Source organism: Corapipo altera, unplaced genomic scaffold (genome assembly GCF_003945725.1).
Source record: "Corapipo altera isolate COAL_440 unplaced genomic scaffold, ASM394572v1 1, whole genome shotgun sequence".
NCBI classification, from domain to species: domain Eukaryota; kingdom Metazoa; phylum Chordata; class Aves; order Passeriformes; family Pipridae; genus Corapipo; species Corapipo altera.
Genome location: NW_020884873.1, coordinates 12,218,502 through 12,244,215, shown reverse-complemented (window position 1 = coordinate 12,244,215; position 25,714 = coordinate 12,218,502). Strand labels below are relative to the sequence as shown.

The 25,714-nt window shown below is 41.8% G+C and overlaps 1 protein-coding gene across 4 annotated transcripts in view; it reads right to left on the bottom strand.

Moving 5' to 3' along the window:
• Nucleotides 1-25,714, bottom strand: part of STAB2 (stabilin 2) — an 85,031-nt gene that overhangs the window by 19,268 nt on the left and 40,049 nt on the right. For all 4 annotated transcript variants that reach the window (XM_027656874.1, XM_027656888.1, XM_027656879.1 and 1 more), the window contains 24 exons: nt 23,754-23,890; nt 23,258-23,372; nt 22,220-22,297; nt 21,962-22,054; nt 21,730-21,837; nt 18,816-18,947; nt 17,654-17,779; nt 16,333-16,389; nt 15,004-15,099; nt 14,090-14,285; nt 13,457-13,552; nt 12,446-12,491; nt 10,906-10,982; nt 9,304-9,429; nt 8,699-8,772; nt 6,821-6,892; nt 4,799-4,918; nt 4,237-4,284; nt 3,121-3,204; nt 2,879-3,025; nt 2,359-2,484; nt 1,958-2,017; nt 1,240-1,416; nt 1,068-1,157 (listed from right to left, as the gene is read on the bottom strand). In XM_027656874.1, coding sequence (XP_027512675.1) covers nt 1,068-1,157; nt 1,240-1,416; nt 1,958-2,017; nt 2,359-2,484; nt 2,879-3,025; nt 3,121-3,204; nt 4,237-4,284; nt 4,799-4,918; nt 6,821-6,892; nt 8,699-8,772; nt 9,304-9,429; nt 10,906-10,982; nt 12,446-12,491; nt 13,457-13,552; nt 14,090-14,285; nt 15,004-15,099; nt 16,333-16,389; nt 17,654-17,779; nt 18,816-18,947; nt 21,730-21,837; nt 21,962-22,054; nt 22,220-22,297; nt 23,258-23,372; nt 23,754-23,890 — 2,481 coding nt within the window. The remainder of the gene's footprint in view (nt 1-1,067; nt 1,158-1,239; nt 1,417-1,957; nt 2,018-2,358; nt 2,485-2,878; nt 3,026-3,120; nt 3,205-4,236; nt 4,285-4,798; nt 4,919-6,820; nt 6,893-8,698; nt 8,773-9,303; nt 9,430-10,905; nt 10,983-12,445; nt 12,492-13,456; nt 13,553-14,089; nt 14,286-15,003; nt 15,100-16,332; nt 16,390-17,653; nt 17,780-18,815; nt 18,948-21,729; nt 21,838-21,961; nt 22,055-22,219; nt 22,298-23,257; nt 23,373-23,753; nt 23,891-25,714) is intronic.

Sequence of the window (25,714 nt, the reverse complement as noted above, 5' to 3'; positions counted from 1 at the left end):
ATAACCTCATAGATGAGAGATGTGTGTCTGGAGTACTGTGTCCAGCTCTGGGACCCCCAAACAGAGGGAGGATGTGGACCTGTTGGAGAAAACCCAGAGGAGAACCAGGAAGATGATTAAAGGAGCATCTTTCTTATGAAGATAGGCTGAGATTTGAGGCAATTCAGCCTGAGAGAAGGCTCCAGGGAGACCCTAGATCTTCCAGTCCCTAAAGAGTGGCTATAAGAGAGTTGGAAAGGGGCTTTTTAGAAGGGCATGTAGTAATAGGACAAGGGATGATGGCTTCAAACTGAAAGAAGGTGGGTTTAGATTAGCTGTTGAGGAGAAATTCTTAACTGTGAGGATGAGGCAATGGAACAGGTTGACCAGAGGTGCTGTGGATGTCCCATTTGTGTAAGTGTTCAAGGCCAGGTTGGATGGAGCTTTGAGCAACCTGGTCTAGTGGAAGGTACCCCTACCCATAGCAGGAGTGTTGGAAGTAGATGATCTCTAAGGTCCCTTCCAACCCAAACCATCCTATGATTCTATGATCTTTTTTCTTTGCTGAAGAGGACAGAGTATGCCAGCCCTATGCCCACAGGTTTACCTTATGTGTATTTGGGCTTAGATGCTTGTCAGATGTGATCTGCTACATTTGCAAATTAAAATGTGATGTTGTTTTTTTTAATAGGCTATGTGCATGCCTGCAATCTTAATTTGTAGGTGCTTACAAACTAGAGTTTGTATGCAGATGCTGCATTCATTGAGTTCAAAGCCAGGTTAATCTCAATGGGTTTCCATTGGTATTTCATTGTAGAAGTTAAAATGTGCTGGTATTTCAGTTTCAAGGTAGCTGAGAGCTGTTTTGAACAAACAGAATCAGAGCAAATGACAGCTCCAGAGAACCCTGCAAACCATCTAGTTTGCTGAATCTGTTGGTGTGGCTGTTGACACGTACTGGAGATGAACAATGAAGTTTTGGTGCATCTGACCCTCTCTGGGGGCTGTGGAAGGGCACAGTGCTCTCTGCATGAGTGGATCCTGCATCAAGGGTGAGGGATAAATGTGCTGGCAGAGTGAACACTTACAATGTCCCCGTTATCCCCACAGCTCACACTGAGGTTGGAGCCTTGCAGGGTCTTCAGTGAGGTAGAGCTGGGGAGCTGGTAGGCCAACACCTGGGAAGGAAGCAGGGGAGATGCAGGTGTCTGGGCTTGCACATCTTGACCTTGGCAGTGCTCCTAAAAAGCAAGGGCTTACCGCAGCATCACGGACAATGTGGAATTTGAGGTACTGCACCAGTTTGTCAGTGTTGGACTTCTTGAAGAGGAAGTCCTGCTGCTCCTGTGGGAGCCCACGGATAGCTGTGTCTGTGGGCCAGAAGAGTGTGACGGGTTTATGAATAGGGTCGTAGATCAGCCCAAGCAGGTTGTTTTTCTGCAACATAACAAAAATTGGGGTGGAGGATTAATGCCCTATCTAAAATGGCACTGACCCTATGCGGTGAATGTCTAGTATCACTGGGATGCAATGGCCAGTGCGGTGCCTGGTCACCAGCCTGCAAACACCACAACTTTAGAATACAGGTGTCTAAATTGAGCTGCCCAAGTTGAGTTATATGACAGAATTCTCAGGAGTGCTTCATCACTCAGGACTGCCCACTGAAAACCAGTCTGATGGCCCAGCTTTGGGTTCAGAAGGTCATACTTGGGTCAAACCTTGATCATGTAATTTGATGTACAGTCGGACAGAGCTGAGTGAAGGGGGGAAAGGTGGCTGTGAGCCTGTGTGATATTCTCTCACCTCTGTGGGAGAGGAACTGCATGGTGACCAGGATTGCTGTGTACCATGTTGTGAGACCTTTGGCTCCTCTGAACAGCATCCTGCTAGTGATGCCATGTGCTATGTGTGTGCTTTTGTCTTTAAAAAATATTGTTTGCAACCTTTGTCCAATAGCTCCCATTTCTGGTGTCCTTACCTCTAGCAAACTGCTGAACAGGATGTATCCATGTTTGGCTGCAACCATTTTAAGGCTTTCCTACAAAGAAAGAAATGTGAGTAATTTATCTAAAAATTACAACATATGGATATTTAGAAAGCAGATGTGACTTACAGGGAAAAGTAAGCTCAGTTTTTGTTATATAACCAAAACCACTGTAAAAGTCCTGTGCAAAAGTTCCTCTTATACTATTCTTACTTTGTTTGTAATTCTGGTGAATTTTAAATGTAACAAACATTTAATTTATGCAGCAGTGTTAGACAGTGTTTGCATAAGGTCTTTTTAGTATCACTGCTTTTTTCCTGACTTATATGATCTGTATATCTAAGAGTAACTGTGGAAAAGCCCCTGGGTTGACAATGGCAATGGGCTGTACATACCTTCTTGAGGAGAAAATCCTGCATATGTGATGGGACCAGAATTTGATTTATGACATGGATCACACCATTTGTGCCAACAGCATCACTGACTATGATTTCAGCTTTGTCGTTCAAAACCAGTGAGTTCTGGAAAGGCAAAAAAAACATGTTTTCTTTGTGACCTTGTGGGACAGTAAGGCTGACGCTGAATTGCTTTGACACAGTGATTCCAGACCATCTTTTCTTTGCAGCAAATAGCAGTTTCAGCTTTAATAAATTTCCCTTTACTTTTTCAAACTCTCATCATGCTCATAAAGCCAGAGTCTGAGGATAAAATAATATTTAAAAGCAAGGGTTATATAACTGCACTCTTGGCATGCTGGGTAAGTACTGAACACTTCAACTGAACAAGCAATCTTATTTGAATGCCATTGATTTTTGTGCATCAGAGAAGTAAAGGGAACCATTCAAGTTTTTCAAAATAGCTGAATGGAGGAGGCTGTTCAACTATTCTGTTCCCTGCCTGTTCTTGTTCAGTTACCTGAGAGTAGCTGATGTGTATCAGATCGCCTTGGAGAGAGGTGATGTTTCTGATACTTGTCAGGTCATTGTACAACAGATTGGCACAACCCACCATATGGTACCGAAGGACTTGAGCCATCACTCCTTTGGCAATCCAGTCCTTGACCTACAGTGCAAAGTGGAGGAGTTGAGAAGTAGTTGAACAAGGCTTCTGAACCCCAAAAGCTCATGTCCAGCTCACCAGCTGGCCCTTTTACTTACTCGTGGGTCGGTGTTCAGTACGTCTGTGCGAGGTACAAACAGAGTGAAAGGGCCAGGGCCTGCAATATCTTTGATTGACAAGGCCTGCCAAATTTAAGAGGACAAAGCAGTAATGAGTTAATACACCTAATGCCATGCAGTCATGGGGAGGTGATGCCTGCAGCCCCAATGCTGCCATGTGTTGGGTTCCCTTCCCTGCAACACAAGGGTGAGAGAAACACTCTCATGTGGACTTTCATTCCTATCCCCATTTGTCACCTCTGCTCATAGGAATGGAAGATTTTACCCATCCAGCTTAAAGCCAAGTTCTCTGTCTCCTTAGCAATAGGAAACAGAAGAGGAAAAGCTCCCAGCAGACAGTAATGCAGGGAGGGCAGAGGGGGCTATTCCCTCCTGTGCAAGGGAAAGATGAAGAAACCCTTTCATCTTGGGAAAGGTGAGAGTGGATAATATGCATTTGTGCGTATATGTATTTAGCTGATACATGGTTGCTTGTACCTAGGAGTGGATTAATTACTCTTAGGGGTACAAACTGACCTGGGGTATTGCAGCCACTTTGCAATGACCACTGACAAGCTGAAGTAAGAAGAGATCTCTGCTAAAGCAAGAGGAAGCCACCTGTCTACCATGATAACAGAATTGAAGCTGGAATATGAGTCTTTAGGCTAGCAGGTCAGTATAGAGGTCTGTGCTGCCCTGAGTCTTGGGGTAAACACAGAAAGCAGTGAGAGCCGGTGGTGCACACTGGCCCTCTCACAACTCACACAGCATCCTGCGATGTTTCGGAGAGGCAACTGAAAACACTGCTGTTTGGAAACGCAGAGTTAGTAAACGAGTGGTATTTTATTGCTTCAGACTATGAATGGTTAAAAGCTTCTGTTTTATGTCTGGTCTGGAGGCCTTACATTTCCCTGGGATCTTGGTCTTGATCATTAATACTCTAGATTTTAGTGACAGCTAATAGTTTAAATTAGAGCATCTCAAGTATCAGTGACTGGAGAGTCCCAATTATGTTGAAGGATGTTGGTACACGCCAGGTTCTTGTCTGCTCCCCTTCCATCTACACCTTTGAGGCAAGAAAAAAAAAAAAGAAAAACCCACTCAACCTTTTCTTACCTCTAGGTGGAAATAAAACTTAGATGTGTTGGAGTTCCTGAGAAGTTCCTGCAATTGAGAACAAGACTCTGTAACAGTGATGAATATGTGAGGTAACATCTGTGGAGTGCAAAACAAATGCACTACTCAGACAAGAAGGGGAACTTCTGGTTTGGAATAAATATTGTTCCTGTTCTTTTCTTACCTTGTTCTGTCAAATAGCAGGCTTTGAAACCTAAAACTCCCTAATACTGCTCTGGTACTGCAGTCATAATAATTGATCATCAGGGATTTTTTTGGTTGGTTGTTTGTTGTTTGTGTGGGTTTGGGGTTTTTGTGTTGTTGTCTGGTTTTCTGGGTTTTTTTGTTTGTCTGTTTGGTTTTGTTCATTTGCTTTTGGGTTTTTGTTTGTTTGTTTGTTTTAGGCAGTTATCTTGCAGCATCCTGTTCCTATTCCTTGTTTCTTGGATTGGGATAATTTCAAATTCCGGGGTACAAATTTGTCCAATAAAAAATGGCACGTTTCAACTATTGTATTAAGTAACTATCTGAAGGAAACTAGGAGCAAAGTGCAGCACTTTACCTGGAAGATATTGCCTCGGCACATAAATCCATCCCCAATGTAGTTAGGTTTGCAGGTGCAGGTCCTTTCCGTCAGCTCAGTGTCATTACAGATGGCAAATTCACTGCAGCCTCCATTATTCTTGTAAGATCAATTTTAAAATATAGAATTCCTTCGTTGCCAGGTGCACAAAGCAGTTCTAATTCAGCACTTTCCTTCCCCCCATTTACATACTTAATAGTTTAGAAAGACTTAATCACAACAGCTTTTTGAAATCACATCTTACTGGTACTTGATGACATATACTTTCTTGCAAACACTATAGAGCATTTAAAGTTTATAACAAATAACTCTCATTTTATGCAGAGGACATAGTTTTGATTCACTCCTTATATCTTTAGTTCATGATGCTGTTAGGATGCAAAATATTTACATGCAAGTCTCGTTCTGGATCTTAGGGTTGAGTCTTAGCTGATCTGCCAAAGCAGAATTGACTTACACTAAAGGGAACTACTTACAGCTGTAAATCAATTTAACAGTGCCAGGAGCCTGAATTTATGGAAGAACACTAGCACAGGACTGTCTATTGTTCCCTGTCTGTCTGATGGCCCAGGTCAACTGGAACAGGGAACTGCTACAGGTCTTTGACTCTAAAACATCCCCTATCTGCCCCTTGGGTCCGCTACCAGTGCAACCTTGGGCTTGGAGCAGCAGATGCATCTCACCCAGCTGCCTCTTCCAGAAAGTTCCCAGTGCTAAAGCAAGATGTTTCTCATTCAAAAGCAGCATGCTGGGGCTCAGAGCTCTGCTCAGTCACAGGCAGATTCTCCCCAGTTGGCACCTCAGCTTGCGAATAAGCTTCTGCCCTGCACTTGAGAGCAAATTGGGAAAAATTGAGAGGCTCTCTTGCTTTCTTTTTCGTGCTTGTTTCATGGTGCCCTTTCTGTTGCTGGTCATCTCAGGGATCCTTTCTGTTGGGGTATAAGTGGGAGCAGAAGCTCCTTTGGGAGCTACCAGTGGGGCCTGACTTTACAGGTCACAGAGCTGCCTGGCTGTTAACAGTGGGTTTGGGCGGGCTTGCTATGTATTTGTCTAGGTTTAGACAGACTGCTGGGTGTCTTAGCTACCCATGAAGCTTTGCTGCACAGAAGTTTGCTCACCATGAAACCAGGTATGCCTCTGGTCTGACACTGATGCTTCTCAACACTATCTTTTTTTTTTTAAATACATAATTAGCCTGGCTTAATTAGTCAAGTGAAAGCAGAGCTGCTGGAACAAGGCATAGGAAAAAGCAAAAGAATACAAAATCATAGGGAGCAGTGGCTCATAACTTTAAATTCCCCTTCCTCCAGCTTCTGGTTTTGCCCTTGCTCTTTCATCTCTGCAACCTTTCAAGGTTAGATCAAGCCTGTTGACAGGCCAGGCTGGGAGGGTAAGAATTATTGTCACTGTGCTTAAAGCACAGAGGATTAATGTACACAGGAGAGTGGATATGTCCCTGCTACAGCTTGCCAAGAAGCAGAATAATGCAGCTGGTGCAGAGAACCATGCACCAGCTTGCAAATATGTGGTTTGCAGTGTGTGAGGTAGCTTGTGCAAAATGAATCTGGCTAATTCTCAGCCTGCAGTGACAAGTGAGGGACAGAATGAAGAATGCCATGGGATGTCCTGGGTTGCGTGTTGTGGATGGAAACAGTTTGTGTTGGCTTTTTGTATGAACTCTAGCAATGACAAAAAAAGATATGACTTAAGTTTTACCACTACAAACTAGGGTCTGTTTCTCTGGATTGGATTTTAAGTAGTTTTTCTAAGACTTAATGATGAGTCCAGGACCTCACTTGTATTACTTCCGGGCTGTGGTCCAAGAAAAGCCCTTTCTGCATATTTAGTTTCTATCATAGCAACAGCACTAAAGCATGTACCGAACTAAGAATATTTATAGATTGGCAAAGTTAATGTAAGTTGGTTCTTAGCATACCTGACTTAGTTAAAATGCATACAAACCCCAAAAGTGTAAGGATGAGACCTTAAATGGATACTTACTTGTGAACACAGACTGATATATGTGCATCTTTTACCATCTCCAGAATATCCCTTTAGACAGTTACATACTGCCTACAAAACAAACCCAGAAAACATGCAAACATGGAAAAATGCTTGATTATTATTTCTTTTCAGCACACGTATATTTAATTTGCTTTTTTCCCCTCGATCATTTAATAGCGATATGCTATACAATCTGTTAAGCTGAAAGTACATCATCTCTCCTGCAGCAGTTTCTTGGCCAGCATGAGCAACCGGAGACTGAGACTGGGGAGTAACAGTTTTCAAGAGGCTCTGTCTCTCCTTTCCTTGCCTATCCATTTCTGGTTTCCTCTCTGCTGCCCTGGTCATTTGACATGACCCCTTTGACATCTGCACATAATCGTCTTGCTGGCAAAACAGACTAAATTTGTTAGTCTGTTTTGTTTCCCTCATTTTATTTGCATAGGTTGGTGTTCCCCACTCGTCTCTTTCCTTCTCCTGCTGTGATGAAATGTATCTTCAAAACACACCTGGAATTATGTCCTGATGTTACTGGCAGCTTCCCAGTGGGAATGCATCTGACACTTATATCCTGATTACTCTATTTTGCACTTGCAGTTATCAAAAAAATGAGAAATTAGCATAGTTGCAAAGAAATTATCTTCTCCAATTCACTACTTAATGGTTCTCAATTTAGGATTTATGTTTAATATGCAGCAGAAGTAAAACTGTGAGATGGTGCAATAACAACGTTTTATGTATCTTCTGGGTGACTGACAACCCTAGAGAAAGCAGACACGTTTCTGTCTTACAAGTTTACCTTTGCAGTGCTGGGATTTTGTGGTGGAGGTTGTTATTTCTCTGATGTTAATTACATCCTCAGGGGTAAGGAGGAATAAACAAACATGTTTTTTCTACTTCTATCCCCAGTGAAGGTGTATGGAGGAAAGTAACCATCACCTGTCTTGTCCAGAGGGGTAGGGAAGATGGCTCTGTGCTTTCACTGAAAATGTACTGGCTTACAAATGACAGTCAAGGCACAGAGTTATTTGTTTGGACTGGCAAAAAGGGCTAATGGGGTTGTTGCCCCTTCTGTCCCTGAACAACTAGAAGTCAGGAGGTGGCCTCTGACTCCCGACCTCTGTTTCCTGCCTTGCTCCTGAAGAAATACTGTTGTGCAGTACTTGCTGGAGGATTACAGTCCTACCAACAACCAATATGAAACTATAGGAAGATGACAAGAAGTGCTAGAACCAGGGAGTTCAGCTTCTTCTGAAACTGTTAGAGAAATAAAATCACTAATCTCTATCACCTGCTTGCCCTGACCAACTTGCTTCTCCTTTGTCCCCTTGTTCTTTTATGCTACTTTCTCTTTGGAGAGTATGTGGCACTTTGGCAAACAAAAGGGACAAAACAGAGGAGTGAATGAGAACAGCAGAGGAGTGAGCAGATGCAGGAATGCTGCAACCCCTATGCAAGAACTATGAGTCAGGCCATGTTGTTTCCTTGTGAATGTGTTTGATCTATGCTGGGAGAAGGGCTAGTCTAAAATGGAATTTCTCCATGGAGAGTTTCTATAACAATAAAAGAAACATTATCTGGCAATACTTTCAAACTGACAGGTTTTCACATCAAAACCTCCCAAAAGAGAAAAACAACTACTTGAGATAGCAAAACACTGCTTTCCTCTGCAGTTTTTGATTTCTTTTACTAAAATTAATTTCTTCATGTTTTCCCACCCTTCCCCTCAAATACCTTTTTGAAGAAAAATATACTTTTGAGAATTTTTGTTTTGAAATCCACTTCTCTATTTAAAAACAAAGTTAAGATGGGCAAATCTTTTTTTACACAATTGTAAGACTTGGCCACTCTTATTTTTCTTCACAAAGTACTCACTTGATTGGGTCCAATCTGTGTGCATTCTGCATTTCTATCACATCCACCGTTGTTCTCCAGACAAGGGTTGATTTCTTTGTAAAACATAAACAGTGTAATAAAGAAAGATTGACTTCTGAAAACCCAAGAAGGGAGAACTTTTAAGTAAAGTGTAGCAGGAATGCAGGTTTGGGGCAACTGTGAATCAGTAAAATTCATTCCTTTAGCTGCTTAGTACCTCAGTCTAGGCCTTTAGTTGTCTTGGCGAAGACTAAAACTCTGCTGTCAGCATTTCTAAAACCTGGGAATGTGTGGTACAACCATGTCTGAAAGTCTTAAGGTTTGTGATGGTCAGAGGAGTGTGAGTGTATCAAGCTGGTGAAGATGGGGTTAGCCTTGCTGAGAGGTAGATCTTGTTTAACGTTTAGTGTCACACCACACTGCTGCAGTTGCGTGGTTTGCCAAGTAGTATCAGCCACATTGCAGGTAGAGGTGCCTTTGGCATCAGCCTATAGAGTGTTGGGAAACTGCACTTCTGGGTCACAGTGGTAGAAGGATCATCCACCTGCAGGAAAACTCACTTCTGTGATGTTCCTCTGTGTAATATGTGACACACACATGCTTACCGATGCAGACTATTCCATCCCCGGTGTACCCAGCGTTGCAGACACAGACTCTGTTGCCCGGCGTTGTTCTCCTGCACTCTGCCTTGGCAGAACAGCCACCATTGCTGGTCTCACAGGCATTGATAGCTGAGCAGTGACAACGACACAGATTAAACCAATGTGCTTAACTGGCTTTTCAGGTTAATCTGTCTCTGTTTTAAAGGGATTAACTAACATTTTCAGAACACAGAGTCTTCCTGATTTAGGAGGCCACAGACTTCACTAGTGCCAGATATTTAATACATTTTATTGTTTAAAGAGGGAAAGCTGAGAAGATGTTTCTAGTGTGGAAGGTAAGAATTTATCCAGGACTGACTTTAGTAACTTCCCGTCTTCCAATTCTACCCATTTCAATGAAGCAACAAAAAAGAGACTTTTGCATTCTCCTCCAGTTTAAATGGCCATTTTAAGCTTTCCCTGAGCTCGACTTTTTCTGCACCCAGATCATACTCCCTCTCTCTTGCACGAGGTCTAGAGTATAATACCACCTAGCCCCTCCTGTGATAGAATGTCCTGGTTGTTATTCCAATGGATACTCCTACTGTTTCTCCAACTTTGGGTAAGTCAGAGAATGAATTTGTGTGGATTACCCTGAGAGCAGGGAGGGAACCTTCTCTGAAGTGTGAATAAAATCAACCCAAACATTGCTATAGTTTTTGCCTCAAATTATCCTGAATTGCTGTTTCAGCAGCCTTAACAACCACATTAGGGAGCTGACTTTTCCCATAACTAGTTTTGCTCAGGAATCCTGTATAGGGGAACAAGGGTGAGGGCAGAGTCACTATGGATGACCTGTGTCACTCAGATCTTCCTGCACATGGGGAATTGCCCACCACTAGATTAAAATGGATTTGGCTGGTTTGTGCCAGAAGAGAAAAGGATTAGTACCCTGCCAGACACAATGAGTAAGTAGAAAAATATGATTCTGTTCTCAAAAGCATTAGTATTTTAATGAGTCAAGGATTAAGAAACACAACCGTAAAATTAATTACAATTAGTGTAGCTGGAAGCTGTCTACTTTGTAAGTCTGGATATCCCAGACTCTTGGAGGAACACCTTGGATAAGCTACTATTGCCCCTTTCTGAGGGTCTCTCAGAATCTCCCTGGTCTAAAGAAATGGATTTTACCATACCAGAAATCTGAGCAAGTTCAGAAAGCTGAGGAAGTGGTAGGGCTATACAGCTTCCAATAGCTGGAAATGTTACTGTACCCTGAATTGGCCTCTCTTTGCTGATCTTTGTTGGGAAGGGGAGTAAAAGTCATAAACCAGGTTTCATTACTCTGCAAACAATGGGGCTGGAGTTGTGCACAGCATGTTCCCTTTTCTCTGGTCTCCCTTAGCACAATGCCTTGGAACTTCGAGATATTGAGCCCTTTGTCTGCTATGAATCCACACCTGTTGGGCTGTTACTTGTTTTGAGTGAACTGGCAGCAATTCCCGTTTTTTAACTGGTGCATAGGGAAGTGCTCATCTCTCACCAACTCTACCGTGACCAGAGAACGCTTCAAGCTTGTTTCTTTTTTTTTTTTTTTTCAAAAGGGAATGAACAAAGTCCACTTACCTGTGCAGAACGTCCCGTTCCCCTCAAACCCAGCTGCACACTTGCAATAGGCAGTGCCATTTGATAGGAGAAGGCAGCTAATGAAGTAAAAAGAGGGAGATGATATTTAAAAAAAGAGAAAAAAAGGAAAGAAAAAAGGTAGTCAAGTCTTTTGTACTGCTGTGAGTTCTTCTGAAGGTAACATTGCATAGAAATAACAAGGCATTTAACCATACCCATAAAAACGAACCTAGTTGGACTAAGCTTCTCAAATGTATTTTGAATGTTTATTTTAGGTATTAAAATTCTACACTTTGGTCATTAAGTGACCTATTTTCTCATGCAGAACTCCAGAGTTCTCATGTCTACCCCCTCAAAAACTGCATAAATTTATGGAGGGATGCAGCAGCCCTGATGTTCAGGGGCAGGAACCAGACATCTGAATTCTCTGGGTTTAAGTTTGTTTGTTTTTTTTTTTTGTGGACAGTTTGGCCTTCTGAATGCAAATGTGAGCTTATTGGCCTGTGAGCTCTGTGCAATACAGGGATTGCTCCCTGGTGTCACTCAAGGATAACGTCACAATGCAGTCAGCACAGTTCTGCCATGCCTGCACCTATCCTTGTACCTACAGGTGTACATCACTGGATGAAAAATACTCAAGAGAAGAGCAGTCTGCTTCTGTCAGAAACACAGTCTTGATGACAGAATGTGTGGGGTTCCCATGGGCAAATTTGAGAGTGGAGTTTTCCAAAAAAAGCCTCTTAAAATATCACTGCTGTGAACTGCTGTTCACTAACACAAAGGGGAGAGAATCACCTGCATAAGGAAAAAAAGGGTTTCCCTCTCGGGTTTCTCAGCCCCTACAGAAGAGCTGTGACTGAAAATGAGGAGTCTTTCCAGCCAACTTTTCTTGTTTTTTTTTTTTAAATGTCTTGGCTAGTGTAAATCTTGCTTTCTGGTCAGTGATGAGGGGCCAGTGGGGGTCACTTCCTCCTTTGAAAACTAGTTAGTTCCAAATATTGGTGTGCTGGACTGGTGAGAGCATTTTTTTTGTCCTTGTTTCTATATTTTGATGTGAAGAGAAGAGCTGTTTCTTGTCCAGTGTAGTTTTCTTTGGTGAAGTCCCTAATGCCAATGGAATTTCTCAGTGATATGTGTGGTGGTGGATGGGGCAAATAGGAGGAGTTGATAAAGGTCACTTCAGAAACCCACCTATGTCATTAGTCTTGGCCTGACCTCCTGTTCTCTTTAGTGCTGCAGGTCCCATTTCTTTATGTACTGCATGGTAGGATGTCTTGCTTTTTTTTCCCCTCTCCTTTCTCTTTTTTATTTTCCTTACCCCAAAAATCCCATTTTCCCCCCCTTTTAACATGAACGCTTTGAACTTCTTGGCCTTCTCATTGTGTACATTACATTTGCATTGCTCCTTATCTCTGTGATGGAAAACATGAGTGTTACCTACGCTACTGGGAAGTCATGAGCAAGATGGACTATGCTTTTTGCCTTGCAAGAGATCCCCATTTTCTCCCCTCTCCTCTAAATAAGTGGATTTCATACATACTTAGCACTGGTATGGCATGAAGAGTTACATGCGTCGTCTTTGATTTCTGCAAGTGGAAAAAAAATGAATCAGGGATCAGAACCTTTTGTGCCAACATCCTTTGAGGCTCAGAGTCTTTTGATCCCATCATGTGGAGCTGGAGTCTGAGTTCTGCACCAGACAACTGTGCTCTCAGTCTGTATAGAAACTCTATAGAGACTCCATCTGTATAGGTCAGTGGATACCACTTAAATTCAATTGCAAGTAAGAGTCATGTCATCATATTGCCAGGAAAATATTTCACCCATTTTCATTTATCTGCATTTAGTCTGGTGAATCTTGCATATTATTAGTTTAATTATGTAGGTGTAGGTTTTCTCAGATACAGCAACTCTCTTATAAAATTCTATTCATTACTAATTTTTTCCCTGGGAAAATTTAAAACTGATATTGAATGCTATTATCAATGTGCTTATAGCATTTTTTATTTTATCCTATTATAGGCAGAGTTCTGAAATAGTTATTGAATACATTTTAATTACATCTAACTAAAATATAATGTGATTGGATATAGGAGATGGATTTAGCCAACACAAAACTATTTATTTACTATTTACTTTTTTATTGCATTAGCAAGAACATAATTTAATAGACAGTGTGGTGTAGCTAAATCAACTTATTGAAGCACTTGAGAGGCTAAAATTTGATCTGAGGATCAAAACGTGCTAGCTAATCCTGCTCTGGAAAAGGTATAGCTTTTATAAATGGGATGTTCTTCGGGGCAGATACAGGGTGACACAGGTAGAGAAGTAGCTAACTAGGGAGTTTCAGTATCATGAGCAGTATCTCAACTGGCTCTCCATTAATACAGTAATTAATTGCCATAACACAGGAGTGTGACCCTTATTTCACTCTGTGTGGGAAGTTACTGGGTATCTGGTAGTGCACTGGGACCTGATCGTGGCTGTAGTTCTGTCATTTCCTGAAATGCTCACTTCTCACCTCAGGAAAAAAAAAGGAGGGGTCACTCACCAGTCTCACATACCACCCCTCTCCAGCCAACGTCACATTCACAGGAGCCATCCCCGTCGATCCCACTGCTGCATTTCCCATGGACACAAGTGCACACTGTGGAGAGAGATGGGAGGAAGCCACAGCCCCTGTGCAGTGTGCCAGTGTGCACAGCAAGGGGAAGGAAGGGCAGGAGAGAGGGCCCAGACATCATTTGCTGATGGCAGCGTCTGCTCTAGGCTATTTCAAAAAAACGCTTTGTCTTGTGCTTTTTGGCTTCTAACTGCAGAATAAATCTAAATTCACACTATGCTTATCTTTCGTCTGTCCCCAAATACAGGGACAGAAACTGTATTTTAATGAAAAAACATTGGAGAAATAGCAGTGCTAAAGGGGATTATTCTTGTTGGACACTGTTCTAAGCCTGTAGTGTGCCAGAGTAGGAGGCACTGTCTGCAAAAAAGGGATTAGAGAGAAAACACCAAAATAAGGAAAGAAAAGGGGTAAATGATGTTTTAGAGACTGGCCTATTACCCTGAAAACGCTGTACCTTTCTAGAATCTAGAATAGACATGGTTAGGAGATGTAAGGGGAAGGTTTTGATGTGTGACAAGATTAGCAGAGCTGCTTGTGTGGTTTGGGGATGCTCAGTACCTTGATCACAGTTGTGGCCATATTTGCCTTCAATGCAGCTTTCACAGGCTGTACCGACAAACCCCTCTTCACACTGGCAGGTGCCTGTGCCATTGATGCCATCCAGGCAGACGCCGTTTCCAAAGCAGGCATTCCCTGCTTTTCCTGGGCAGGGCTGGCACTGCTGCCCGAAGAAACCTGCACAGCACTCCCTTGTCTGGAAACCCAGAAATATTGTGTTGAGGGTCAGAGTAGCAGGCAGGGTGAACTAGAGATCTGGATTTTTACAAGGGTATGCAGCAATAGGACAAGGGGTAACGGCTTCAAACTGAAAGAAAGGTGGATTTAGTTAGGTATAAGGGTGAAATTCTTTGCTGTGAGGGTGATGAGGCACTGGAACAGGTTGCCCAGGGATAATCCATCCCTGGAAGTGTTCAAGGCCAGATTGGAGAGGGCTTTGAGCAACCTGGTGTAGTGAAAGATGTTTCTGCCCATGGCAGGGGTGTTGGAAGTAGTTGATCTTTAAGGTCCCATCCGACCCAGGCCATTCTATGCTCCTGTGATTTTCAGCAGGACTTTGCTTGTCTGTGACCACACTCCCCAGTGTGGCAGGACGTAGGCTGTCACCCCAAGTCCTTGGTGGGACCAAGGTGCCCTTCACCTCTTCAGGGAAAGGTGGACAGGATTTCTAGGGACATGTATAGGGTTACCCTTCCCAAACCTGTGCTCCCTCTGCACCCTCAGCTCCCAACCTTTCCTATGCTGTAGCTATCAGTCTTTAATGTTGCATTGTGTTGCATCCATAATAAAGGTCAACAAATATATTGTCAGGAACTGCCTTGGCATGTTGTGTGTGCTTAGCAGGGATTATGAGGAGGGCGAAGTTCAGGGATGGGGGTTCCTGGCTTTTACCTCAATAGAAGCAATGTACTCACAATGATGGTTTTAGCACACTTTGGCTGGCACCCGATCTGGATGGTGTACATTCTCATGTGGTTTTCTGTGAGGACACAGTATTTCCTTTCCCCTGCCTGAGCAAATATTGGAGAAACAGATGCACTTCTCGGTAATAGTGATCAGCTACTTTAAAATATGTGAAAAAATGGGACATTAACTTTATGCATGTTGTGCACTGATTCACATATTCACAATGAAAATGAAGAAAGTACTTTTAGAAATAAAAATATATTAGCAAAAGAATTTTTTTCCTAGTGAACATATGATCTGTTTAACTCAGTGTCTTGTGGTGTTTTAAAGATATGTCAAAATATTGCCTTTGCTCAGAATTAAACAGGGTTTTTTTTCTGAAGTTTGAAAAACATTTCTTTTCTTTTCTTTTTTTTTCCTTTTTCTCTCACATATTTTCTGATCTTTCTAGTTTTTGGAAAGCTGAGTTCTGAACTTCTGCAAAAACAGCTGTTGAAACATCGTCTTTCAGGTCTGGACACAGTTGGGAAAGATTTCTTGCTAAAGAAAACTTTAGATCTCACTGTATACTTGTGAGGAGATTGAGATAAGCATCCACCCAGCTGTTCATTGTAAAGGAAATGTTAAGGTGTTTGGGTTTTACCCGTGAGTACATAGTCTGGTTTTGCCAGTCAAGTACTCTGGTGAGGTAGATGGGACTTGATCTGCTTTGGAATAGTATTACTGGTATAATTAATTAAAAAATAAGAAATAATAAAGGAAAATAAGTAATTTCAATGAAGGGGCTTTCCCAGATAAACTTAGGTACTAAGAAAATCTAAATATCTGCAGTTCTCATGCGTTGGATCCAGGCATCCAAAGCCTCTACAGTCTCCAAGTCTCCTTGTGACCATTACTCACAGCATATTGCTGGGGATGTGTTGAGTTTACCCTTCTGTACATCTCTGATTTGAAGGGCTCAGAGCCACTTCTGTAATTCAGGCATACTCCAGATCACGTTTAATTCCCTCAGTTTTGCATGGTAGTGGTAAACTTTGCGATTTGAGGAGTCTTCAGTTGTCCCATTGCACACTAGAAACTGATTTTGAAGGAAAAAGCTATCTTTAAGCTGCCCTTTTGCTACCTTGACCAAAGGTAAATTTTTTATAAAAATCTCTGAGGTCAGGGTGGATTGAGTCTATTGACTGTAAGCAATGTATGTAGCAGGCTGAAGTAACCATGATAATGTGATAACTTTTGTTGAAACTGAGGCAATTGTATTAAAAATGGGATTGAATGCATGTGTGCTCAGTTTTGATATAAAGAAAATAAATTAGCATTAATGATAAAGTACTTACTATTTCTTTTGTTCCTGGAGGACAACTTGATGGGTGTGAACAAATTCTGCATTTTTCCTTAAGCAACAAAAATGGAAAGTAGTTAACAGACTGTATAGAGCTGCAGACAGGTTGTGTCATAGAAAATGCAGGATTTCCAGCTATATTTCTAAACCTAGCCCTTGTGGTGCACAATTAGGATAACCCCTTTGGTAAAGGTGCTCAGCAAGGAAGAATATCCCTACCAGTGGCTTTGTAGGGACATCCCATGGGAAACCTTCTGCCAAGGAGAAGGAGAAGGAAAGATCATTTGGCAAATTTTATTTGCTCTTCTAAAGTGACGCCTCCCAAAGGTCTTCCCATCTAAACCACAATAAGAGGAAAATCTTGAGCTTGGATATAGTTTTCCTGTGGTGCAAGGGCAGCTTGGAAATGGAAAACTCATGCCACATGTGTGTGAATTGTTCACACACGTAAAGTTGGTTTCTGCAAGATGCTTAGGTATGTGTTGCACCCAGTACACAGTTTTTAATACTATTTCTGTTTGCTTAGCTACGTCCCTACTTTCAGCAAGGCTTAAGTGAATGTTTTAGTATGTTCTGCATTTGAATAAAGCAGGGAAGATAATTTTCCATTGGAAAATGGGACTGTTTTCCAAGGAAAAGCTGTAGAATTTCATGCCTGTTAACTTTGCTTTAACTAAAGTGCAAGTCTGACTTTTTCTTCCTTGCCTAGTTTGTTGCATCCTCCATGAAAAAGGAGGAAATCTGCCTGTTTGCTGTCCAATATGATTCACTCAAGAGAAAAGACAAAGGACACCTTTGTGAGGAAGTCACATCCTATGCTTTAGAGAAATGTGAAACAATTTATATTTCAAATGTAAAGGAAATGAAGGAGGGAGAATGCTTTACTCAGATGGTACCAAGGAGTTCATGTGTATGTATGGAGGCAATCTACACTTGGAATGAAAAGAAATTATTTTTCCTTACAAAAAACATTTGTTTTCCATTCTTCTCCCCCACTTATTTACTTTATAGACAAGTGACCTGGCTAAGAAGATGTATTAGAATAATGCATTACTATTATTTCCTGAAAATTATAGCTCAGGAATTGCTTATTCCTGTGTTACTCTGATTATATTATACCCAAGCTGTCAGTACACTGATTGCAGGATTAAAGCTGTCTTAACAGATGCTAAAACTAATTTTAGCAATATAATTAGTAGAAAATGTGTGTATTCCTTGCTGGGAAATAGTGTCACGTATTGTGTACAGTTGAGCTGTGGTTGGCTATAGATCTCTCTGATGGACCTTTAAGCATCTATACAAACAGAACCACTTACAATGATCACGGTATCATTGATATCGCATCTGTTCTTCTGGATTTCCAGGACCTTTCCCAGTCCGTGAATAATTCCTTTGTCTGTTGCAATATTTGTATAGAGTATAGGTGCATCATTTATGAACAGCTGCAAAAGACATGCAACCAGTCAGAAAGCAGCTGTTTGGTGGCTGTATGGTAACTAGAGCAGCAGCAGGTGAAAGAAGGAGCAATGTATAAGTATCACTTCAGGAAAACCAACAAAGGCAGTTAACATCAGGCACTTGCTCGTATTCCCGTTGCTGCATTTAACTGCTCCACTGGACTGGAGGGCACGAGACGATCTGCAGCCTGTTGAAGTTTCTTAGCAACAGGATTTAGGGGAGCAGCTTTTTCCAACAAGGTAAAGGGTATGAAGAAGGACCCTATAGCATGCCAAAAGGTGGGTTTGCTCTCTGGGGGGTGAGGGGCTTCGGGGGAGTTCTCCTAGCAGCTGCTCTTTCAAGGAGGGCTTTCATCACCTCAATGCTACCCCACACTCCCACTGTGCTCTCACCACCAACAGCCCCACTGCAGATGCTTTTCCAAGGCTCTGCTGTGGGCAAAGAGCAGGGCTAAAACTACTTGGATGAGAAGATTTCTGTCTTCCTTTGCCTATTCCCAGAGGGAGTTCTGGGACAGAGAAGGAGGAACGAATTCCCTTCCTGACTTTCACTTAATCTTGCTGTGCCTGATTTTTCCATGAGTGGTGTTGAAAGACAATTGATATTTGTTGCCCAGTGCTTTGAGCTCTTAGGTTTGAAAGTGGAGTAAATCCATAGAAAATAGAATTAATGTTGTATAATTAAGGGCAGGTTCCTAATAGCTCTTGGAAGTCAGATTAATGACTGCTTTGGAATGCAGGCTTGTAGTTGCTAGAGACAGACATCTGAAATGCAATGCTAAGTGTGAACAGCACAACTGAAATCAAATTCAGTCAAAGATCCCTTCAAGGGTGACTTTGAATTAAGGAGGTATGAGACAGGCCTTGCATTTGAGAGACAACTTTTGTGCTGTTATGTCGCAGAAGCTGGTGGGGGATGCAGAGCTCCTTTGGACTGCGTGTTAGTTTAAAGTTGAAGCTGGATTTGTAAAAAGCATGAAACCTGTTACTCCAAGCAAGTGCAGACACACAAGTGCACTACCTGACTGTTGTGGAGGAAGAATCCAACCTGGTAGGAGAACCCTAACATGGTCTCCCTGTGCATGCCATTGTGCAGACTGTTCTTCAGGAGCTTCTCATCCAGTACAATATGATAGCGGATTTGGCCTTCATCCTGCAAACACACAGTTAAATTCAGGGTTATGTAGCAGAGCATGAAAAGTTACTAGGAATAACATTTTCCAGAGGATATAAGCCAAACATAGATTGGCTGAATTTAAAGAGAAGCCTTTCCAGTAGGCAGGTTCTTTCATACTTCTTACTGTAGAAACCCTGCATTTCTGTCATAATAAAATTTTTATTGACCGTAAAGGGTGAAAAGCTATTGAATTGTGAGGGCCAAGGTTTGCTTGACCCTGTAGCATCTGTTTCTGTGCTTAGGGCTGGCTGAAAGATTCAGAGAAAAGTCAGATGACATTTTAGGACTCTGAACTTCATGAGTTCATTTGACATCAAAAGTTGCATATTCATGTGTGCTTTTATTATCTTTCCATACCTATTCTTTCTTCCTTTGGGAATACCTGAATGATCTGTGGATGAATATTTAGAGGAATATATATACATATATATATATATATATATATATATATATAAAATCTCTCTAAGGTAATTTTCAGTTAATAAAGAGTTAGAGCCACACCTGTTAATTGCAAAGTTTTCTATGCCTCATTACAATTCATATGTCATTGAAAAGTGATGAAGTTATTCTCTATACATCAAAATTTTGTGAGGGTTTCCCAAAGCTTCTGCACCTTGTTCTAAAGCAGGAGACTTCCAGGAGGAAGGAAGCAGAAACAGGATGTGTTTGTGAGAGGTTTATAGATGTGAGAGAAGCTGAGGCATTTGGAGAGTTTCAGGGCTGACTAGCTGACAGATATAATGCTTCTGCAGCTTTGTGTCTTTGCAATAAAAGGTGGTTGTGGGAAATCCTGCTGCCTGCTGTCCCCTTGTTCTGAATGTTCATACTTCTCCTCATTCTTTGGCCCCTTCAAAGTGTGTGAAAGCATGAAGCACCTCCAGGTTGCAAGACTTGTGATGTAGCCTAGCTTTGCCCACAGAGTTAAACAGTGGTCTTGACATCTCTTTAGGTGGGCCTCATTCTATTTTGATTTCTACAGATTTGGCAAAGAAATATTTGCAGATGAGAAGGTGGGAAATAAGGTAGAGCTAATCCGCATCAGTGTCCAGCCCTATTTAATGCTCCTGACTTGGATAAATTGGAGGAAAAGTTAACTCTCATCCATCTTGATTTCTGTCTTTAGTCACCAGTAGAATTAGGACATCTTGTCTCATCAGAGCCAAGAAATGGGCTCTTCTCCCTGTGCTGAGCTCTTCCCTCTGCAGCAGAATTCTCCCAAGTGTTTCACAAAGAGGTTAAGGCTCAGGCAAGCTTAACCTTATGGTTGTTTTCTGATTTTTTTTTTTTTTTTTTGGTCAAATTGCCATATCAGGCAAGGTTGGGAGCACAAGGCAAGGTTCCATCTTCCTCTTGGGAGGATGAAAGAAAGACCGGAGGAACACTGGTAAATAGTGGAAGTGAAAAGGATTTCTCTCTGTATGTAACCCAGACCTAATGGGATTGATGTCCCGTGCATCTCTCAAAGTTTGTTATAAATGCTTCTTGCAGTGATGTGGAAATGATGATGATGTGTCACAAAACACCCAAAATAGGGTTCAAAAGTCATTTGAGCAGACGTAGCTTGATCCCATGTGAATTCTTCTGGTGAGGCAGGAAGTGGGGCTTTTGCCATTGGTGGTAAATGCTTTGGGATGATTTAGTTGAACCTTGTGCTCCTCAGCTTCCTGGTTGCAAATGGAGACCATGCAAGTAGGGACAGAGTGTGGCAGGGTAAATATTTATGGAAGAGACAGGGAAGTATTAATGCCATTGAGCAAATAATGGGTAAAACTTCCTCTGCAAGGTGTGTGGCTCTCCATATATGCATTCCATATAACTTTCAAATTGGAAAAAAATATGAGGAAAGCCACTGGGATGATTCAGAAAAAGGATAGCTTAACATGAGAGGACACTGACCTGCTTGAGAAGGGTGTTTTGCCTTTTAAATGTGCCAGGGCACGAGTGCCAGAAAGAGAAAGTTGCTTCAGCTAAAGTGTATTCCTGGTATAAGGATAAAGGGGTATAAACTGGCCAGAGGTATGCTGTCAAAATAATATAAACTAGCTCAGGGCATGAGGACTGAGGTCAGCAAGGGAGGTGGGCTGGATGTATCCATGCTGGTGGGAGGAGCTGGTGGTCAGTCGAGCATGAGCCTGCTGTGGGGCTCCTGGGGAGTGGGCAGCAGCAATAGGCTTTGCCCGAGGAAATTTTTGTAGCCACAAAAATGTCAGAAATTTTTGTGAGCCCTGGGACTGACCAACTGTGTTTGTAACCTGGGATTAAACACCATATGTGGGAAGTAGCCGGGCAATAGTGTTCCTGCAGGAGTGACAAGGGCAAGCATCTGGATAGTTTCAAGAAAGAGTCAGAGTATTTTGTTGCATTATTAATGATGGGATATTTAGTGATGTCAGGGGACTGGGCCTGTTGACCTAGAAAAATCATTTTAGTGTTTTTCCTGGTTCCTCCTGTACTGATCTTTGGATTAAAAAAACCACTCAAAATACCCTAAACCAAAAAAAGTCTACTGATGACATGTCTTGGATATTATCAGCACGATTTTAATCTAGAGAAGGACAAAACCCAGAACAAATAGCTAGGTTCTTCCAGTGTGCCAGGAAAATATACGTAGATCTGTGCCTCCTCACTAACTCTGGTGTTAAAGAAAAAACCAAACTCAACAAATCTCTCTTCCTGTTTTTGTGTCCTCTCAATCCATCCACTTGAAATTGTGACGAAATACTGAACTGTTAAGACAAACCTTGTGAGTAATACGTACCAGAGTAGCAGACTTTTTATCCTTTAGGTAATTTTCTATGGCATCATTATCTGGGGCAAAGACTGTGTACATGTTTGCTGCTTCTATTTCATTTGCCAGGCTGTATTGCTGTTGTGAAACACATAGAAACAAATCATAATGACCACCGATTGTCTGATATCAGTCCAAATGCAATCAAAGCAGAGAACTTCCTCTGTTCTTAAAACATTGTGAAAGAAATGTGAAAGCTTACAACGATGTAGCCCCTGAAAATGGAATATTCAGGCATTTGCTCCAGGCGGGCCAGCAGCCTCGGCATGACAGAGCTGCGGAGGGGGGTCAGAACCTGGAAAGGGAGCAGATATCCCACATCAGCGTGTGTGCACCTGCTGTGGATCAGATGCAGGACAAAATGCTGTTCTGTGCAAACACTTTTTTTCCCAAGGGCAGTTAATTATTTTGCACTGCCTGTAGTGCAGAGGAAAAAACCCTCTCTTGTGAGGCCGTGTACCTTGTCAATAACGTGTATGACCCCGTTTGTGGATGCGATGTCACCGGCCACGATGTGAGCGCCCTCCACGGTGAGGTTCTGAAAGAGGGCGAGGAGACAGGGTTTTCATTCACATCATGGAGGTGGCGTTTTCCCAGCAGTTCATTCTGTGGATTTCCACACCTTCCCAAATGCTTGCTTAGGGCTCCACCATGGCTCTGCTCACACCGATCCACACCAGGGGCTGGTTACCCTCTGGGAATCATGCACAGGAGAGGGGGCTTTGGGACTCTCTGCTGTTCCCTGTGTGCAGACTGGCAAAGCCATGGGGTTGCTTGCACTGGAGTGGTTACCTGGGGTAGGTGCACTTCCCCACCTGTGGGCAGGCTGAACCCTGTGCCAATCCACATGGACTTGGTTCTATGCAGCTTTAAAAAATCCCGTTCATGATTTTTCCCTTGGTGCATGGAGATGGGGGGAACTTTCCCCTCCCTTAATGGGGATGAAGTGTTTAAATGTACCTTGTGTATTTCCAGAAAATCCTCTTCAGAATACAGAGTTTACCTCATAGAAAGGCTGAGTGGAAAGGGCTGTCAGTTGTAGTTATTTACCTTTAAAAATATCTTCTTGTGATTTAGGACTATTGAGTTGCATATGTGGAGATGGGTGTGTTATCACTGCTTCCTCCTACCTTCCTGATTCTTTAAAATATGTTATTGGTTTTCCTTGATGCTCTTTGTCTTAATTGAGTTCACACAGGCTGCTCCAGGCAGAAACTGCCCTTTTGCTTGATTACAAGATAGTCCAGTGTTTGCAGCAGCTACTGGGATATTAGGAATAAATAATATTGTGGACAAATTTCAGCTAGATAAAGTGGTGGAGAAAATCAAGCTCATGTTTCTCCCAGAGGGCCAAATATAATCCATCTATTCCCTTAATTTTATTACGTGGTCTTTTTTTAAATATAACACCTGTGTGGTTTTGTAATACAAGAAAGTCAGTGGCAGTGATGGTCAGGGTTTAGCGCATGATACCAAAGTGGTTTGCAGGTCATCTCACCCCATTTTCTTTCGACAAGTGTAGGAATTTGCTCTGTAGCGATGTTGGCAGCACGTCAGAGGATGATAAATTCTGGAAATCAGCAAAGCTGTAAGCTCCTGTCAGTACATGATACCTAAAGGAAATTAACTGGATTTGAAGGTTTGGTATTTTCTCTCTTTCCACCCTCCCTCCCCCCCCCAGATAAATATGCTTAACGTGTCTAAAACCATGGTTTTAAATAGGAATTGTTTGTATTATACCTAGTTCAGCTGTGTTCTGACCTTAGCTTGGCCTTTAAACATTTCTGGCATAATACAAATAATGCTTTGCTTCCAGTGGACTTGCTACAGAGATTTATACTGCTGTAACAAGAACGGGAATCCTACGTCCTTCCTTTAAAATCATAAAACCTGTCTTGCTCTAGTGGCTTCAAACCAAAAGCTTGTTTGACATAAAAAGAAATAAATCAAAAAAAAAAAAAAAAAAAGAACAACCTCCCAAACAAATAACATACTTCAGTAGAGTTGGAATGTTACTTTTTGACATCCAAAAGGCTTTCTCTTCTTCATCCATGTTTTCAATTGCTTGCAGAGAGGGCACGAGGACAGTTAGATTAGAGGTGGTGGATAACACTGAGTTTATCTTGGCCTCCTGCATGAAAGTAAAGAGAGTAAAATAATTCATCCCCAGGACAGTCTATAAATAGCAGCTGGTGACTTCTTAGCAAGGTGGAGTATGTGACATCCTTTGTGACCAGCCTGGAGAGGAAAAACTATTATACTGAGCAGTGAGTTGAACAACAGTAATTTGAGCTGTACAAAAATGGTCAGCGAGAGTCTATTTTTTACACAATAGATTGCCAGCATTTAAAGGGCAGAAATAATGTTCGAGTCCGAATTGTTTTTTATTATGAAACACATAACTTGTCTCCTACAAAAGTTAGTCTGTCTCATGGATTCTGTGTTATGCACTTGAATATTGAAAAACAAACAAGATGATGAATACTAGTAGTTACTGATAAATTCAAGTAACTTACTCTTACAGAGCACTCCATGCTATTTAAAAGATAGAAGGACTATGGACTGTGAAATAAGAAACTCCCATGACACAATGTTCCCATTCCAAAGAGGACTATTTAACATGGCTGGTATTTTTCAAGATGCCCAGGACTTATTTGTGCCCACTAGGACTACAGTGGAGCTTGCTGCTGACAGCTCTAATTTTAGGTGGGGCTTGTCAGCTCTGTAGTGTGCATGAATTGATTCATCTTCCATATGTTTGTGTCTGCCTTAAGGATGGAGAAAGCCTCCACTGGAGAGGATTTTTCCAGTTGTGTGGATTTTTTGGTTTTGTGGAGTGAAAAAAGGAGAGCAAAAGATTTGAGTGTGATCTTGCTGTAGATGGGATTCTCCAGACTTTTCACAGGCTCCACCTTGCCGTTTCTGATGCTGCAAAACTCAAGGGAGCAATATGAGTATAGGTTGTACCTTTTTGCAGCTGGTATGCTACCTGGGAGCTGGCTCGTTTTGGACAGTCCTCCATTACCCATACTGGGTTTTAAATCAAGAAGGGAATCATCTCCCTTAAATAGCTGGGAATTTTGTCTCTGTTAAGATCATCTTTCTTTCTAGCCATCATCCCAGCCACCTTCCAAATATTTAAATATAGAAATAGCAACACACTTCTCCATCTCATCCTTCCTGACCAGCAAGAAAAATATTTGGTTATAAAAAGTGGTAAACATCACATTCCTGTTCAACTATGAAATTAAAAACCTCACAGATGGATCTATCTCCCTATTTTGCTCATGTTTGTAGTTACCATTGTTTAGTTTGATACCATTTCTCTGAAGTGTAGCAGAAATTTCCACATCTCTGTTTCAATAGATTATACAGAATCTGCCCTCTGATTTTCCCCCTCATTATCTAAAGAGCTCACTAGCAGGTGAACATCATTTCTCATTGTGTCCATTTCTTTAAATTCTTAAGTTTCTCTATGTCCAGTGCTGCAGACAGAGCTCACGGCCAGGCAGATAACTGACTTAGCCACATGAGCTTCTCTTTCAAGCAGCTCCCTGAGGTGTTTGTTGTAATTGTGTGCTTTAATGATCTCCAAGCCATCTAACTTTGAAAAGCATGAAAGCAACTAATGTGCTGTGACTTCTCCTTCTGATGCTTTTCATTAACATATCACTGTTCTTTTTTGTTCCCCTTGTATTTGCTATACACTTCCTATATTTAGGTTTTAAGCTCCTTGTGGGAGAAACAGGTTTTGATCTTTATTCCTACAGTGCCAATCACAGTGGGGTAGGACCTCTAATGTTGCTGCTGCTTCAGTAATAGATGATAATATGAAAATAGAAAGTAGATCGTGACAATCCATCTATCCAGAACTTTGGTTTGTAAAATTTAATTTGGTGTTTCTTCCATAATCTGGAGCCATACAAGTTAATCTCTTCCTTCAGTGAGGTTGTTC